This window comes from Taudactylus pleione, unplaced genomic scaffold, assembly GCF_031769625.1.
Source record: "Taudactylus pleione unplaced genomic scaffold, aTauple2 ptg000522l, whole genome shotgun sequence".
Lineage (NCBI taxonomy): Eukaryota > Metazoa > Chordata > Amphibia > Anura > Myobatrachidae > Taudactylus > Taudactylus pleione.
This window is the reverse complement of record NW_028284924.1, coordinates 1,867,501-1,885,504: the sequence shown is the minus strand read 5'-3', so window position 1 is coordinate 1,885,504 and position 18,004 is coordinate 1,867,501. Positions and strand designations below refer to the sequence as shown.

The window sequence follows — 18,004 nt, the reverse complement described above, 5'->3', positions numbered from 1 at the left end:
GCGTCCGGCTCTGAATCAGGCCCTTAATTTCTTATAACCACGAATAGGACCCAATAATGAGTAATTATGTCCCTAAAATGAAATGCAAGTTTACAAGTTGCTAAATCAACATCCTTACTTAATAAGTGTTCTCAAGTTATTTCAATAAGTAATTTATACAAAACAGTGGTGGCAGTGAGGTGGGCGACACCCAGTGCAGCAAGTAAACCCCCTCCCAGGTTTCATCACTCTGGGCGCGTGCCCAGCAATCCCGGAGATGCCGGGCTGCCCCCAGAGACTCTCCCTGCACTGCCACATCCTCCTCAGTAACCGGGAACCGGGTGCTGCATTGTGATGCTAGTGTGCAGTGCCCGGCTCCCTGTCAATGAGGCGGAGCCGGCATTTTGGTGTCATCTCCTCGCAGGGTGACACCCTGTGTGGTCCGCACCCTCCTAATAGCGCTGCTGATAATTGTAGACACAGAGGAGAGAGAGGGGAGGGGGCCCGTGTGCAGTCTCCGACACGGGCCCCCTCCTCTCCACCCGGCGGCCGGCAGCGCACTGAGTACTAGAGTATGCCCAGAGTCTATAATGTATACACAGGTCACCGGGAAAATGGCCGCGGCGGACATTTTCCCTGTACTGCGCATGTGCAACTGATGGGAAAATGGCCGCCGTGGCCATTTTACAGTCATTTTACAGTGCAGGACCCCCGCGCCGACGTGGGACTCCGGAGAGGTAGGTAATATTATGGGTGCAGGGTGTGCAGTGCGGGGCCCACCCTGCACCCATTATAGATTCGCCCCTGTGTACCCAAGCCTGTGAGTCATGAGTGGCCCATGCAGGGCCAGATTAAAAATGGATCCACTAAGACTACAGTCCACATAATAATAGGCCCATCATCATAAGAGCATGATGGCGACCAGCACCCAGCTGGCCATACCCTGGGACATTGTGTGGTTTCCTCACAAAGTGAAGCAATATTTTATGGTTACGCATTAGGGAGTTTAGCGTTGATGGTGAGGGGGTTGCAGGGCCGTAACTAGGGTAGTGCGACCTGTGCCATGGCACAGGGCACCGCAGGACAGGAGGCACTGTTCAGACCTGTCCATTTTCTGTTTATTATCATTCTCACTTGTAGCTTACTCTTATTATATCCCCAGCATCTCCTGGCCTCCCCTATCTCCTTCCTGGCCCTTCTCCATGAGGCCATGCCCCTTTTTCAGGTGCTTTAAGTCCCTATTTCAAAAATAGGGGGGGTGCCAATGCTCTTTCTGGCACAGTGCACCAAAAAGTCTAGTTAAGGCTCTGGGGGGTTGTACACACCCACATGGCACTGGGCACACCTACATCACTCCTCACAATTTGTCAATGATCATTTGCAGCCCGAGGCCCATGTAGCCCTTAATCCAGTCCTGGGCTTTTGCCACCAAACTTACACCAATTACAAGGTCTGATCAGGAGGCTGCCAGCATCATATTTCCCTCAATTTCTTCATAAATCGGCAAAAATGTGATTCATGCTCCAGGATCTCCGGCACTCTGCCAGAATCTCTGCGGTCTTCTGCGCTGACGTCGGCGCCATATTTCCATTGGAGGGAGGGGGAGACGATACGTAAAATCCTCCCCTCATTTCTTAAAACGCCTCTGTCGTATGACTCTGCACAGCCCATACAGTATTAGTGTGTGCCCATCAGGCCCGTCAAGAGCCGCAGCGGCCCGGTTAACAGGGGGCGTGGACTAATCGCGGGATGTGTCGCCACGCCCCCTTCCCGGAAAAAAAAAAGCTTTGCGCTGGGGAGGGGGGGCTGTGTGCTGGGCTGCTGTGAGGGAGGGGGGTGCGGCGCCGGACCCGAGCCCCCGCCGGGCCCCTCAGGAAGCCCGGGCCTGGGTAATCTGTACCCGCTCTCCCCCCTCTCGGCGCCCCTGGTGCCCATTTTGCAAAACCGCTTTACGTATGAACGTTTGATGAACCCTCCATCAGCCCCTATTAACAAAAAAATACTAGGCCTGATCTTGCGCTGCAGGCCAGGCTGAATGCGGCCACATCTAGGGATTTTCATCACACTGCCCGTGCATCGCAGGCCGCATACGCGTCTTACAGTACTTACGAGTCATTTTTACTTGTTCACATCTCACCCATTTCACTGCAATGGCCAAGGGACACAACTGGGTAGCAGTTGGGCAGCAATGAGGCATTTGCATGTAAGAGAAACGTCTTGTGAGCGTATCACAGGTATGTAGTCAGAGTTGCAATGCATGCTGGGCCGTGAGTCTGCACATACTTACCTACTATAGTTGCTAAATACTTACGATTTCTGTAGGAGCCCAGAATTGCGTCCTCATTACGTGTGTCTCAGAATCAGGCTCTATGACTGGATTCCATAGCAAAACGTTTATCCATGAGGACGTCTAGTCTTGGGCTTTTGCGGCTCCGCCTGAAAATGTCCATGGTAAGAACGGAAATAAATGTGCGTCTTCGCTACACGATGCGACAAAACCATTTCAGGAGACTGCACTGATTCATTTGCTATGCGGCACTTGTATATTTGTGTGCGACTATGTCTGATTCTGTATGCATAGTGATACAAGGCAGCGCCCCGTTTTAAGTTCCATTGTACAGATTCAGGGTTCAGTCGCACACAGATATAAAAGTGTCACATATCAATTTAATCAGTCTCATGAAGCAGTTTTGTCCATTTGTGACTAAGACACACATACGAGCGAAAAATACTCTACACCGCTTGGCACAGCTCACTCGTGGCAAGCGTCTCAAACTGCCCATCGTATTGAGGCTATGTGCATGAGGATACATCTGTGGCATCAACTTAAAATCCCCCCTCTCTGACCTATTCTGTTCTTTCCATCAGAAGCTGCTGATTTTTCCCAAACGTACCATCCTGACCCACAAATTCATTTTTGCATTTGGTGCATGGTGTCACGAAACAGCATTTTCATGGGGACCGCCTGGATGATGTATGTAATATGATAAATGTCACTTAGGTTTATTATTTGTTGGTGTTAAGCAATAATTGCATTTGGCACAATGTGTGTCAGTGTCAGCCTGACAGGAAAAGAGGTAAAGCATCTGAATTCCGTCATTATGACGCTGTCAGAAACTAGAGATGTGCGGTTCGGTTTTACTCGGACTTACATGGATATGTTCGGATCTCAAAAATGGCATCTTATTGGCTATGCGGCTGTCACGTGTTTTGGATAGCCAATAACAGAATTCCGAACTAATCCGAACTTGCGATAATTTGGCGATAAGAACTGAACCTGCACATCTCTATGAGAAACAATGTGAGTGGCATTTACATACATGAGGTTTAGGTACAGTACATTATGTGTCAGAACTCAGAAGTTGCTTAAAATCTACAGTAATGTTAAATATGATTCTGCCTGTTGATCTGGTTTATATCACATACATTGAGTTCTCATTAACTAGTGCACATAGGCCCTCATTCAGAGCCGTTCGTTAGAGGCAGTACACTCGTTGCGTTCCGATGTTGAGTAACCGCGCATGCGTCGGTGTTACACTGCGCATGTGCGTACGGCAGATTGCGAGTTTTTTTTGTCTCGTTCGTCAAATAGCGTACAGGAAGTGACATGTCAAATGTGATTGACAGAACCGGCCGTTTTTGGGCGTTGACGGGGGTGGAGATGGAAAAACGCAGGCGTGGCGAGGCGTTTTTGGGGCGTACATACATTAACAAATGCGAACGTCAAATGTGTTCGTACAAACTCATACGTCACTGGATGATCCTCTTTCCCTTCAAAATGCTCGCACAGCTTAGGGGCTGGAGAACTCGACCACAGTGGCGATGGCCTTCTCGTCCGTCCCGTGACTCCACAATGTTGCATCGATTGATCATGGCTTGTCAGAAACTCAATTAGTGTTGGATTGAAAACCGGCTTGGTATGTGTTTGGAAAGCAGTTTTTTTGGATAGCACAAAACCGAACGCAGGTGGAAATCATAGCTGCTAATGTCAGGATTACACAATCAATTAGCGTACATTTGTGGGGGTGTATTTTGGCCGCAATGTGTTCGTTTTTGGGCTATTGTAACAATAATGTCATCATGTTTAGGTTTTGTCCCTCATTTTGTGTTTGCAAGGTGTTTTTTACTCCTTAGGTAATGTTTTAAACGTTCCTTAACGAGCACTTTTTTTACAATGTGTAATTTGTGTTTTTGACCGTTGTTGGCTTGTGGGCCCGGATTAAAAGAAACCCATTTTGTCAAGAATGTCATAATACAAAGTCGTACATTTTTGGAAAATGTATTTGTATCCACCCATAAATAAAAACACATATTGAACTACAACATTTTGGGCAGTGTTCCACAATATTTATTAATTGTGCAAACAATAATTTTTGAATAAACGTAAATGTAAAAATTAAAAACAATTCACAAGAAAGGAGAGGGAAGTTTTGGCCAGAAAGGAATATGAGGCAAGCACAGAAGGAGTGTGGGAAAAGTAGCCAATGGTGTCACCGTTTTTTCGCCCGTTTGGCTGGGGGAGGGAGGGCGCCAGACCGGGTCCGGGATGTCATCGGGCTGGCCTGTCCAGAGGCAGATGTTGTGACCTCTGGACTAGGCACAGGGCTAGGCACATTTGGAGGATTGGCTGATGTTGTGCCAGAGGTGGAGGATCCTGATGTTCCGGCAGGAAGGGAGGTCGGCTCCACCATGTGCTGGCGAACGAGCTGCTCCAGGGCAGTGGCGATGCGGATGTTGGCCCTGGTATTTTCCGCCAGGGCCTGACCAATGGTCACGTTGGCCGCAGCATTTTGCTCCAGGGCCTCAGCCACCCGTACCAGACTGGCGTCCATCCTCTGCAGAATCTCCGTATGGAAATCCGATTTTAAATTGAGTTCTGTGAGGAGGGACACTGCCTGCGAGGGGGATTGCCCTGGACTGGCTTCTGCAGGGTCCTCAGCCGGATGTACTGGTTCCTCCCCTGCAGAGCCAGCAGAAATTCTGCGGCCAAGGCTCCCCTCTGGAGCAGACTCATCCGCCTGTGTCTCTGTTGGAAAAATGAGAAAAGACTCACATTAGAATCTACATATTGGCACAATAACATTTCACAGTTGGTGACAGCACAACATTTACCTGGGACAACATGAGGAGCCGCAAAGTCTGGCATGTCCGTATCCATGTTGGACACGCCAAACACCTCCACAGGCTGCACACACCCCTGTGCCAGCTCTTCTAAATCAGTAAACTCCAATGACACAGGGGTGGGACCTCCACCTGTCCCCCTTGCATGCCTAGCCCTGTGTGCCATTTTTTGTTTCAGCCGATATTTGAAGTCTTGCCATCTGTGGGTTAAATTGGAACCATTACTTTTTATGTGATTGGGTTGTTGGTTTTAGGGTGGTCAAGTGTTTACTTACCGCCGTTTGACATCCCGGGCTAGACGGACATAATCCCCCACCCTATTGACATCCACGGCTACCTCTTCCCACATTCTCCACTTCTGGCTTGCACTCATATTCCTGTCTGCCTGTGGCAGGATGTCCACACACTTCTGAATCAAAACCTCCATCTCCTTTCTTGTGAATTGTGGCTGCCTTTTCTTTTTGGCAGCTTTGCCCGGACTACTGGGCCCAGCAGCCTCTTCCATGTCATCCTCCTCACCTATTTGGGGTAATTTGAAGAAATCTCAACTTCCCAACTTGCACAATAATATGTTTATAATTAATCATTGAGTCAAAATGCATGAAATACTTACCGCGGGACTGTTGTCCATTGTTTTCCTGGTCTGTATCCATGTGTGTTGTTCCAACTAGAAATACACCAGAATTGTGTTTTTGTCTCGTGACGTATTTATACATGCGTCCTTATTTTGCGGCCGCATCATTGATTGTGCGTTCCTCTGATCCTTCCTTTATTTGGGCAGGAAACTAAACACTATTTATGGGTTGTGGCGTTTCGACTCGAGGTGGCGTTTATTGAATGTTGGAGGTTACGTTGGTTGGAGTTGATTGTTGGCTGGTTTAGGAGATTGCGTTTATTGGGTTTTTTTCTTGGGTTAGCGGTTTTTCTTGGTTTTCCGTTCCTTTTTTTGCACTTTTGGTTTTTTGGCTCGTTTCCAGTTTTGGTAAGTTTGGGGAAGTATAACTTCGGGGCAATTTGTCTCTCATTGTGGTGTTGATTTTTCTAATATGTTTTTTCCGTCATTTCATCTCTCTTAGGTTTTTTTTTGGCTCTGCCCCAAAGACATTTTGGTCCAGTTTCTTAGATATTAGCTCTTGGTAAGTTCATGTGTTAAATTGTTTAGGGAATGTTCTTGTTTGTCTGTACGCAACTTTGGTTGGCCTTCCACATGTTACGTTGTTTTTTGCCAAATCGAACTCTGTTTTTTGTGGGGGGTTTTTGCGGCGTTATTGTGCCCTGTATTTGCGAACTAATTAGCGCATTTTTACTACTGCTATTGTGCCCTGTATTTGCGAACTAATTAGCGCATTTTTACTACTTGCTATTGTGCCCTGTATTTGCGAACTAATTAGCGCATTTTTACTACTTGCTATTGTGCCCTGTATTTGCGAACTAATTAGCGCATTTTTACTACTTGCTATTGTGCCCTGTATTTGCGAACTAATTAGCGCATTTTTGCTACTTGCTATTGTGCCCTGTATTTGCGAACGAATTAGCGCATTTTTACTACTTGCTATTGTGCCCTATATTTGCGAACTAATTAGCGCATTGTGAAATGTGTATTCATCCCTTAATAATGTTTTTTGTCGCCTGGAGCATTGGTTGATTACATTTGGCCTCTATTGGACGTAGTGTGCGTAACGTCGTTTTGCTCTTGGGCCAAATGTGTATGTGTCCCCTTTTATGTTTTGTGTTGCTTAAATTTGTGATAATGACATGGCCAGCATAAAATGATGTATATTTTTGATGTTATTATTTGCAGTTACAACATATCATGACAATACCCCGGCATGTAAGCATCAATGGATGGTATTTGAAAGCAAAGTTACATGTATTTTTATTGGGTGTTGTAAAAAGGCTGACCTTCCAATGTTGTCATTTCAGGTTGATTTGGGTCGGATTGTTCTGGCCCTGCTCCCGGAAGCCGACCAACCTCAATCTCGTCCCAAGCGTAGGCATCGTAGGCGTGCAAGGCCCCAGATATTTCAAACACGTGTCACCCTTTTTGGAACACCAGATGATGAGGTTTTAAGACGATACCGTCTTCCTCCAAAAATCATCATAGACACTCTCTCATTAATAGAGAGTGATCTTGAGCGGCAAATTGACAGTCCTACAGCAATTCCACCACTTACGCAATTAATGGCGGTGTTACATTTCTGTGCCTCAGGATCGTTCCAAACAACGGTGGGAATACTGGCGGGCATCTTACAATCCTCCTTTTCCCGGATCCTGAGGGCAGTGATGGAGGCACTTTTCAAGCACCTCCATCATTTTATTCAAATGCCTTTGGATATGGGTGCCCTTAGTGTGGCCAAGGCCAATTTTTACCAAATAGCTGGCTTCCCACACATCATAGGGGTTGTGGATGGTACTCACATACCACTTCAGCCTCCAGCACGGCTGGAGGCAATATTTAGAAACCGTAAACACTATCACTCCCTCAATGTAATGGTGGTATGTGATGCCTCCCTCCAGATCCTGTCCCTGAATGCAAAATTACCAGGAAGTGCACATGACTCCTTCGTCATCCGGCAATCAGGGATATGGCACAAATTAACCAACCTGCAAGCTGGTGATGCGTGGCTTCTGGATAAGTGGAGACCTTTAGTACATAACAATGTTAAGCTACATACAGAGTGAGCCTGATGTTGTCTTTTCGTTTTCACAGGAGACAGTGGCTACCCTTGCACGCCCTGGCTGCTCACTCCTTATTTGGCTCCCACACCAGGGCCACAAAGTGAGTATAATTCCACACTTACTGCCACCAGGCAAGTGGTGGAGCGCTGTATCGGCCTTTTAAAAGGCCGATTCAGATGCCTCCACCGCTCTGGTGGCGAACTCATGTATTTGCCGGATATGGTTTCGAAAATTGTGGTCCTGTGTGGGATATTTCACAACATCGCCATAAGGAGTGGTGTCCCAATGCAGCCAGAGGATGCCTTACCTGAGGATGGCCCCCCCGAGGTTGGTCGGAGGTCAGTATGTGGGGGGCCATACGCGATGATGTGGTGGCCAGATTTTTTAGGTAATTATTAGCAAAAAAACAGTGTTGATACCTAATGTGGTTGGGTTTGTTTGAGAGCAAATTGTGGTTAGTTCCAACACAAATCCGCAAACAAAATCATTTTCAAATGCACCCCCAAACCCCCCAAAAAAAAAAAAAAAGAGTAGAATGAATACATCTGAAAGACAGGGAAAACTTGGCCATGCAGATATGAGGAGAATGAATAAATATGAAAGACACGGAAAACATGGCCATGCAGATATGAGGAGAATGAATAAATATGAAAGACACGGAAAACATTACCATGCAGATATGAGGAGAATGAATAAATATGAAAGACAGGGAAAACATGGCCATGCAGTTTTGAGGAGAATGAATAAATATGAAAGACACGGAAAACATGGCCATGCAGATATGAGGAGAATGAATAAATATGAAAGACAGGGAAAACATGGCCATGCAGATATGAGGAGAATGAATAAATATGAAAGACACAGAAAACATGGCCATGCAGATATGAGGAGAATGAATAAATATGAAAGACAGGGAAAACATGGCCATGCAGATATGAGGAGAATGAATAAATATGAAAGACAGGGAAAACATGGCCATGCAGATATGAGGAGAATGAATAAATATGAAAGACACGGAAAACATGGCCATGCAGATATGAGGAGAATGAATAAATATGAAAGACACGGAAAACATGGCCATGCAGTTTTGAGGAGAATGAATAAATATGAAAGACACGGAAAACATGGCCATGCAGATATGAGGAGAATGAATAAATATGAAAGACACGGAAAACATGGCCATGCAGATATGAGGAGAATGAATAAATATGAAAGACAGGGAAAACATGGCCATGCAGATATGAGGAGAATGAATAAATATGAAAGACACGGAAAACATGGCCATGCAGTTAGGGCCACAAAGACAAACATGAAAACCACAATCCATTAAACTTACTCGCAGCGATCTGCATGCGAAAGCATGCCAGCAAGCGGGGCGTCCGCCGTTGCAGGTCCGACCACCTGCGCTCCAGCTGCCCGATATGGCGGCCTGAGCCGAAGGAGCGCAGGCGGGCCCGAACCTCCGCATATGCGGATCGCTTCTCCCGGTTGGTGATGGGTGGAGGCTGGCTGGTTATCCGCCGATCCATCACCTCCGTAAGCACCAGCAGCTCGCGCCTGGTGAATGCAGAGGCTCTCATGATGGCAATGGAGTTTTTCTAAAAAATCATTTTTGATAAAGTGCTCAAAAATTTTATGATTGGCTAATGTATTTAGGATATTAACAGGAGCAATTCTAGTGTATGAGTCATGTGTTCGACAGGGCCAGAAATCTGAGGAGACTTATGATAGGCTTAATGCAGTGACATGCGTAAGCAAATTTACATAAAAAAATGAACTCCATGAAATATGCGGGGCTAAAAACAAATAGACCAATTATTTAATAGGGGTTAACATGTATTTTGACAAATAAAAGCGAATGTTTAAGCCGTACGTATTCTGCGGGTAAACACAAACACGGACATAAATAAAGTTTATTGAGTTGTGTAAAAAAAAAAAAAAAAAACAAGCTAATTGATATATTGATTGGCATGTTACGATTGAGGGAGGTAGGCAGAATAAACGAGCAGTTAATCGAAATGTCTCAGGCCAACTTCCGGGTAGTACTAGTGCGTGCGTTCCCTTCAAACCACTTCGGGGATGTACACTCGCTATTTGGCTCGCTCGTTAGTTAGAGGAGGGGTCGCCTGAGTTTGGGGAGGATGTTTTGATGCGAACGAAAATACGAGCGTGTGCCTGAATTTAAATATTTCTTTACGTTCGCCCAACGTACGAACGGCCACTTGCGTCCGGGTCTGAATGAGGGCCATAGTAAGGATAGGTACCCTGCATTTATCATGTATAACTAACAATTTGCTGCCACAAAGAAATACATCTGCTGTCATTAATTATAGATGGAAAAAAACAGAAAAAAATGTGCATTGAATCCTATAAGTGTTGTACACAAAATGAAGGCTATCAGTACACACCAATGGACCACGCTGCCTTTTCAGTTGCTAAAATGTATTCTTTCTTTAAGGTACATTAACACATGAAAGTGCTGAAAAAGCATGGAAACGAATACGCACTTTTTCTCATATCAGCTGCTTTGACAATATACAGAGCCGATTAAACAACCGAGGGGCCTCGACACAAAGAGGGGGGCCTCCACACATAGGGCGGGATGTACTAAAGGGAAACATTTTCCATATGTACAAAGCACCTAAATGCGATGCATTCCTGTGCTTCGTCCCAGTGGGTAACGTCATATTCAGGTGGCGTTATCCAATAGAAGCCTATGGGCTTCTTATCAGGAAGCTTATCCGACCGGATCCTCCCATCACTCCCCGTGGCCTGCGGCCTACTGCTCATGCACAGAAGGACTTCTGGGTGTTAAGCCCGAAAGTCCCTCAGTCCGGGGGCATTGCAAAGAACAGCTCTGATCGGGAGAGCTGTCCTTTGCGATGTAACTTGCATTTCTAGGTACATACCAATCAACCGCAGTATGTACTTGAAGAGAGGCGGGATGTACCTGAAGAGATGCGGGATGTACCTGAAGAGATGCGGGATGTACTTGAAGAGAGGCGGGATGTACCTGAAGAGAGGCGGAATATACCTGAAGAGAAGCATGATGTACCTGAAGAGAGGCGGGATGTACCTGAAGAGATGCGGGACGTACCTGAAGAGAGGCGGAATATACCTGAAGAGAGGCGGGATGTACCTGAAGAGAGGCGGGATGTACCTGAAGAGAGGCGGAATGTACCTGAAGAGAGACGGGATGTACCTGAAGAGAGGCGGGATGTATCTGAAGAGAGGCGGAATGTACCTGAAGAGAGGCGGGATGTACCTGAAGAGAGGCGGGATGTACCTGAAGAGAGGCGGAATGTACCTGAAGAGATGCGGAATGTACCTGAAGAGAGGCGGAATGTACCTGAAGAGAGGCGGGATATACCTGAAGAGAGGCGGAATATACCTGAAGAGAAGCGGGATGTACCTGAAGAGAGGCGGGATGTACCTGAAGAGAGACGGGATGTACCTGAAGAGAGGCGGGATGTACCTGAAGAGAGACGGGATGTACCTGAAGAGAGGCGGGATGTATCTGAAGAGAGGCGGAATGTACCTGAAGAGAGGCGGGATATAACTCAAGAGATGCGGGATGTACCTGAAGAGAGACGGGATGTACCTGAAGAGAGGCGGGATGTACCTGAAGAGAGGCGGGATGTACCTGAAGAGAGGCGGGATGTACCTGAAGAGAGGCGGCATGTACCTGAAGAGAGGCGGGATGTACCTGAAGAGAGGCGGGATGTAGCTGAAGAGAGGCGGAATGTACCTGAAGAGAGGCGGGATATACCTGAAGAGAGGCGGGATATACCTGAAGAGAGGCGGGATGTACCTGAAGAGAGGCGGGATGTACCTGAAGAGAGGCGGATATACCCCATCGTGGATGCGATGAATAGTACATCCCACCCATAGCTACATCAGCAGCGTGGGGGGGCTCTGGTGGATAATGTGAACTAGGGGCACTACAATGTGTTTATTACATTTGTGGTGCTGGGAGTATTTGCACATTATACTTTTTCATAACATCACCAGCATATCTTATAGACAATTATATTGGTAGGGACCCCCACAAGTAAGTTGCCCTGGGACCCCCACAAACTTTATGCAGGCCCTGTCATGACTGAGAGAGCACGTTTATCAGGAGGTGACGTTGGTGGGAGAGGTGTAAAATGTAACTCTATCTACAGAAAGTAACGGGCAGAACTGAGGACTTTCCTTACTGAATGCAGGGTAGCTATAGGAATAATGCCTTCCAAACTGGACCCAAATGCAGAAAGTCAGATTTTGTGTGTGCAGGCTCGGTTCTACTCGGTTCCGTTCGGTTCTTTTTACCGAATCTTATTGGCTATCCAAAACTCGTGACAGCTGAAACCCAATAAGATCCGGTAAAAAGAACCGAACGGAACCGAGTAGAACCGAGCCTGCACATCCCTAGTGTTAAGGGGAGACATTGAAATAACCCTCCTCACCTGTGGGATTCTGCATATATTACACAATATCCACTCAGCCTTCTCACCACCAGAAAATGGTTATTATCAGTTATAGACGCCCTCAGAGCTGCTGTAAATCACGTCTCAGTCACTTATTCCCGGTCTGCGCACCATCCGTCCAGGCGTTCTTCAGGAAAGAACATTCGCTTGTATATAATTTGTTTCATTACCAAACATTAAAGTGCACAAAGCTGACGCATGAAATGAAGACCCCTTTATGTACCCTAACTTCCAAGACTGAACCCAGCATTAATTTAGGAGAATAAAAGGGAAAGTATAATTAATGGGAATCTGAAAGGGATATGCTTATTGCCGTATTGTACCGCAATCGCCGCAGACTTCTACACCCAGCCGCTTCCCTATAGAGCAGTGTTGGCTAACCTTGACACTCCAGCTGTTATGGAACTACATAACCCAGCATGCACTGCTACAGTTTTGCTATTAGGGCATGCTAAAACTGTGGCAGGGCATGCTGGGATATATAGTTCCACAACAGCTGGAGTGTCAAGGTTAGCCAACACTGCTATAGAGGAATGGGTTATGTACTGTATGTGGGCACGTGATCCAATAGGCACTATGGGAAAACAGAATTGGTATGTAATGCCGGTGGTGGCAGCCCGGCTGGTCGAAATCCTGACAGCTAAGGGTAAGTACCCTAACCCTCTCCCACCCTTAGGGGTGCCTAACCCTAACATCCCCCCTAGTTCCTAACCCTAACCTCCCCCCATTAGTAGCTAAACCTATCCCCTCCTCCCCGCACCCTAAACCTAACTCTACCCGGGGGGTGCCTAAGCATCACCCCCCCTTCCCCTACTCTAACTCTCCCAGGAAGTGCCTAACCCTAAGTTCCCCCTGTGGGTCCATAAATCTAACCCTCCCCCCCCCCCCAGCGGCTAGATGCTAAGACACCCGGCATACCTTCGTTCGGTATGCCGGGTGTTGGGATTCCGTAGTGGGGCTAATGATAGGCATCGGGATTTCGCCGCTTATCTTTAGTCCCATGTCGGGATGTAAGTGTCGGGGTATCTCGCCCGCCGGTCTCTTGATTGCATCCCTGGGAAAACTATGCAATGTTCAATCACATTATTTCCACTTAGTAAGCTACCCTCTTCCTGTTCACTGAATAGATAATAACTAGCGACTTGCCCCGGCTTCATACGGGAGCGGTTTTGAGTTTACGCCGATAGTCTTTTTCAACCGAGGTCTTAGAAGATCGCCTTGTAGACAACACAAGTCGTTTTCCTTGCTGACATCAACACGAAAAGATTTCGTTATGACGTGACACGCAAAAGGGCCACGTAAAGTTGTCTATGAGCGAAAACAGTCTCCACTTAGGTCAACTCCAGCCACGTTAAGTGTCTGTCCCTGGGCTCTATTTTTTGCCGTGCCAACGCAGCCTATTACCAGGAATTGGACTCGTTTGAAATGAAAGAATCATTTGCACATAAATGAAATAGGAACGGTAAAAAAAGGGAAAAACTGAAACTTTGGGCCAAATGTAATAGGGTGAGAGATTAGAAAATGTGAGATTTTGGCAGTAACCTCTCACACTATTACATTGGTCGAGTTGTATCTTCAAAATGGGAAAACATCTGGATTAGGGTTTAAATCGTGAGAGTTTTTAGAGTCTGAAAACAATGCGAGTTTACATGTTCTTGGACGCTGGGCCTGATTCAGCGAGGAACGCAGTTGCTAATATGAACGCAATCTGCCGATTGTTTTGCACTGTGCATGCGTATGTATCGCAGTGCGCGCGTGCGAACCGGCCACTGCAATGAGGACTGCGATCGTGGTGACCAGGCAGACCCATCGCAGAGTGATTGATAGGAAGTACTGTTTGTGGGTGGTGACGGGGGGGTGGTCTGCGAAACGCAGGCATCACAGTGCGTTGGCACACCATTGCAGGGACGTGCATAAATTATCCACTACCATGCCATACGCAGTCTGAAGTCTCATAGCGTGCGTGTAAGTTCACAATTTCTGAGTAAGGTCATGTCTTGTGCAAGTGTATGTGAGGCTGCGATGGTTCTCCATTGTACTGATGGTTTCTCAGTCTTGCTAAACCGTACGTATGTGTGCTGAGTAAAGTGGGCGTATTTATGTAGTGCTGCGACGGGATAGTGATCGCAAAGAATTATCATACTATCGCAGTTGAACTGCATGCGTAATCGCAATTGCATACGCAGTTGCATACGGTAGTGAAGCAGTCCCTGTGTTACATTCAGAGCCATTACTAGACTTTTTGGTGCCCTGTGCCATGGCACTGGCTGCACTACCCTGGCTACTGCCCTGTGTTACATTGGCCGAAGTTTAAAAAGTGGGAGAAAACTCTCACCCTATTACATTTGGCCCTTTGTATCAGTAAACAGGGCTTACATCGATTTCTGTGGAGAAACTGGATAATACTGTACGTATCAGTATGTACATGGTATAAAATAAAGTCCATCATTGTGATATAGCTTTAACTGCTCAGCTCCCTTCTGTCATACATTAATGTGTCCTACACCCAAACCTTCCTCTACATATGGTCTACAGAATAGTGAAAGTTGCATCAAAATCCATCCAGTGGTTCTTGTGATTACCCCGAACACACAGACAGACGCCTTACAGCGACTTTATTTTATACTATGTATAGATTATTAAATAAAATAAAAAAACAAGGTCAAAATAACTTTAATAAAACATACATAAAACTAACAAAGTCAAAACAAGTATTTACTGTACTGCACTACTATAATTGCTAGGCTGAGAGAAATACAGCACTGCACACTTATACAACCATCCAGTATATATAAAGCCTCTTAAAGCCAGATATCTTCATAAGGGGAGATAAATAAAGCGGAGAGAGAGAAAGTACCAACCAATCAGCTCCTAACAGTCATTTTACAGACAGGGTTTGAAAAATGACAGCTAGGAGCTGATTGATTGGTACTTTATCTCTATACAACGTTCGATACATATCCCCCTATATTTCATTTGAAATTATTTGTGCTTTAAGTCGCTTTGTTCATTTGACTGATATTGTGCAATAATAATAGATATTTTTTGTGTTCTAGAAAGAAGGACCAGGACCCGGAGAATATAATGTGAAAAGTGGCTCCTCCCCTTGTATTTCATCGAGTTTCAGATCCAATGTGCCCAGGTTCCGCTCACATCATAATGTAAGTTCTGAGAACCAATGTTTAAAGCAGGTAAAATAATATATTCTAACCAAAAACATCAAATATTCAGGTGCATGTGACAAAGGGCTCTATTTATTAACATTATTTTTACTAAAATAAAGTGAAAAGGGGTGTTTTCACACCCTTTTCACATTATTTTAGTATCACCTATGGTTATTACAAGGCAATTGGAGTAGAATTCGTAAAATTCTACTCCAACCCCTAATTATCACTTATTTTTAGTAATCAGATCACATTTCCCATAATTGTAATGAGAAAAGTGATCCGACCAACGTTACTAAAAATAAATTCTAAAAAAATACCGGGGAAAGCCCTGTGATAATAACGCCACCTGGAAGTGGCGTTATCCAGGGTTTCCCCCGGGTACCGGACTCCTACTCTGCTCTAAAAGGCAGAGCAGAGCCCGGAGCCGGTCCCAGTGATCAGCTGTGTGGTCTAAACAGACCACACGCTGATACACTGCAAAAAAAAGAAAAACAAAATTAGTAAAAAAAAACAAAACTTACCTGAGTCCAGGGACTGTAGATCGGGCTCCAGTGGTGTCCTCCCTCCGGTCAGCTGGTCTCCCATCCTGCACTGTGACCCAGTCATCAGCAGACCGGGTCCCAGTGCAGCATGGGATGTCAGCTGACCGGAGCCACGGAGGACATCACCAGAGCACCAATCACCGGAGGTAAGTGTAATAAAGGCAGGGGGGGTCGTGGGGGGAGGGGGGCTTAGCGGCTGCAGGTCGGTGCATGCGCGGGCACTTGTCACTGTATTTTTTTTTTAAATACCGTGATAAGTGTGCGCAGGGGATTTGCAGGGACAGAGCATTATCGCAAGCTCTGTCCCTGCAAGGGATTTTTAGTAAATCCCTGTGATATTGGCTGAATTCGCAATGTGAATTCAGTCGGTAATATCACACTACGATATGCATTAAAAATGCGGATTGTAGTAAATAGAACCCATAGTAATTTATCTCCATCATTTGTATAGGAGCCCTGCAGCACATCACAGCTTTGTGCTGTTTGGGGACCCGCAGGGGGGCTTATTCTGAGCTCCCTATATTTTTTCTGAAACAGAAAAATCTCTGACTCGTCTGTACAATGGTTGATGTTTTACCGTTCTATGTATTGAGAGGCAGGAAGGCTCCTGTACGTACAGGACATGTGCACCTTCAGTTGCATCCCCTATATATTGAAACACACATTTCTCAGCCGCGCCATTTCCCCGAAGACTTGTGCATGCTCTGTAGACTCTAGGACAGTGCTCTAGCCTACTAGTGCTCAGAGTCTATCAGGGCCGTAGCTAGGGTAGTGCGGCCGGTGCCATCGCACAGGGCACCATAGATCAGGGGGCGCTGTTTGGGCGTGTCAAATTTCTGTTTATTATCATTCTCACTTGTAGCTTCCTCTTATTTCATCCTCAGTGGAGGCCAGGAGATGCTATCTCTTCCCTGGCCCTTCCCCATGAGGCCATTCCTCTTTTTTTGGGTGCATTATGTCCCTTTGAAAAATGAGGGGGCGCCAATGCTCTTTCTGGCACAGGGCACCAAAAAGTCTAGTTGCGGCTCTGGAGTCTACTGTGCTGCAGTGCCTGGTAGAGAGGAGGGAACCCTGGTCCGAGTCTGCACAAGAATGCCTCTCTGAATACGCCCCTGACGGCATTAACTAAAATTTGTGAAAAAGCAAAAATTGACACAAAATACTTTACTTGCTAAGTTATCTGGATCGATCTGGATGAGAATTTCACCTGTTGCATCCCCCTTCCCCCTGGAACAGTGTGGAGCAGATTCTGCAGTGGGCTCAAAGCAGGGGCGTTTCTATAATAGGTGCAGGGTGTGCAGTGCACACGGGCCCCCGGGTCCTGGTGTCAGCGCTGTACAAAAAAGCAGCCATTTTACCGCCGTTTTGCGCATGCGCAGTAGACCCCCGGGCACACTCTAGTGCCAAGAGTCTACTAATGCTTCGGGGGCCGATCAGCCACGTCAGTCGGCTGCCAGTCGCTGGGAAGAGAGGAGGGGACCCCAGCCTGGGAATGCACACGGGCCCCCTCCTCTCTAAAGATGCCCCTGGATCAAAGAAAAATGCTTTGTAAATACATTTATTGTTTGTGCATGCAGGGTAAATACTGGCTGCTTCTGCATGTAGTCTGCAAATGCTGGACAGCTTTATTATTACACTGCAATGTAGATGTGTGCTAGGACTCGCCCCCTCCCAAATGTCATCTCTCTGCACATGTTACACCTGCCCCACCTGCTGGGATCTGCCCCGGTGTAAGGTTACTCCTATTTTATGCTGTACAGTGCAGAATCAGACCCACTGTATTCTGCAGATGTCTCCTGATCAGATTATATCCAATAAGATGACACCCTCTACTGTCCATTACAGCGTTAAATAATGCAAACCCATTCCTCCATGCTCTTCACTCACAGTCATTCCACTCCACGTCACCCCGGTCTGTTTACCCCTCCCCTATAGACTGTAAGTCCTCACGAGCAGGGCCCTCTTTCCTATTGTGCTTTTCCTTCCCTGAACTATACCTTCATCTCCTCCCCATTACCAGCAGCCGTACATAAACTTTGGCCTCAGC

General features: G+C 46.4%; 1 protein-coding gene across 1 annotated transcript in view; it reads left to right on the top strand.

The window, feature by feature from the left end:
• Nucleotides 1-18,004, top strand: part of STPG4 (sperm-tail PG-rich repeat containing 4) — an 87,775-nt gene that overhangs the window by 38,731 nt on the left and 31,040 nt on the right. Inside the window, exon 6 of the mRNA XM_088450683.1 lies at nucleotides 15,305-15,409. Coding sequence (XP_088306809.1) covers nucleotides 15,305-15,409 — 105 coding nt within the window. The remainder of the gene's footprint in view (nucleotides 1-15,304; nucleotides 15,410-18,004) is intronic.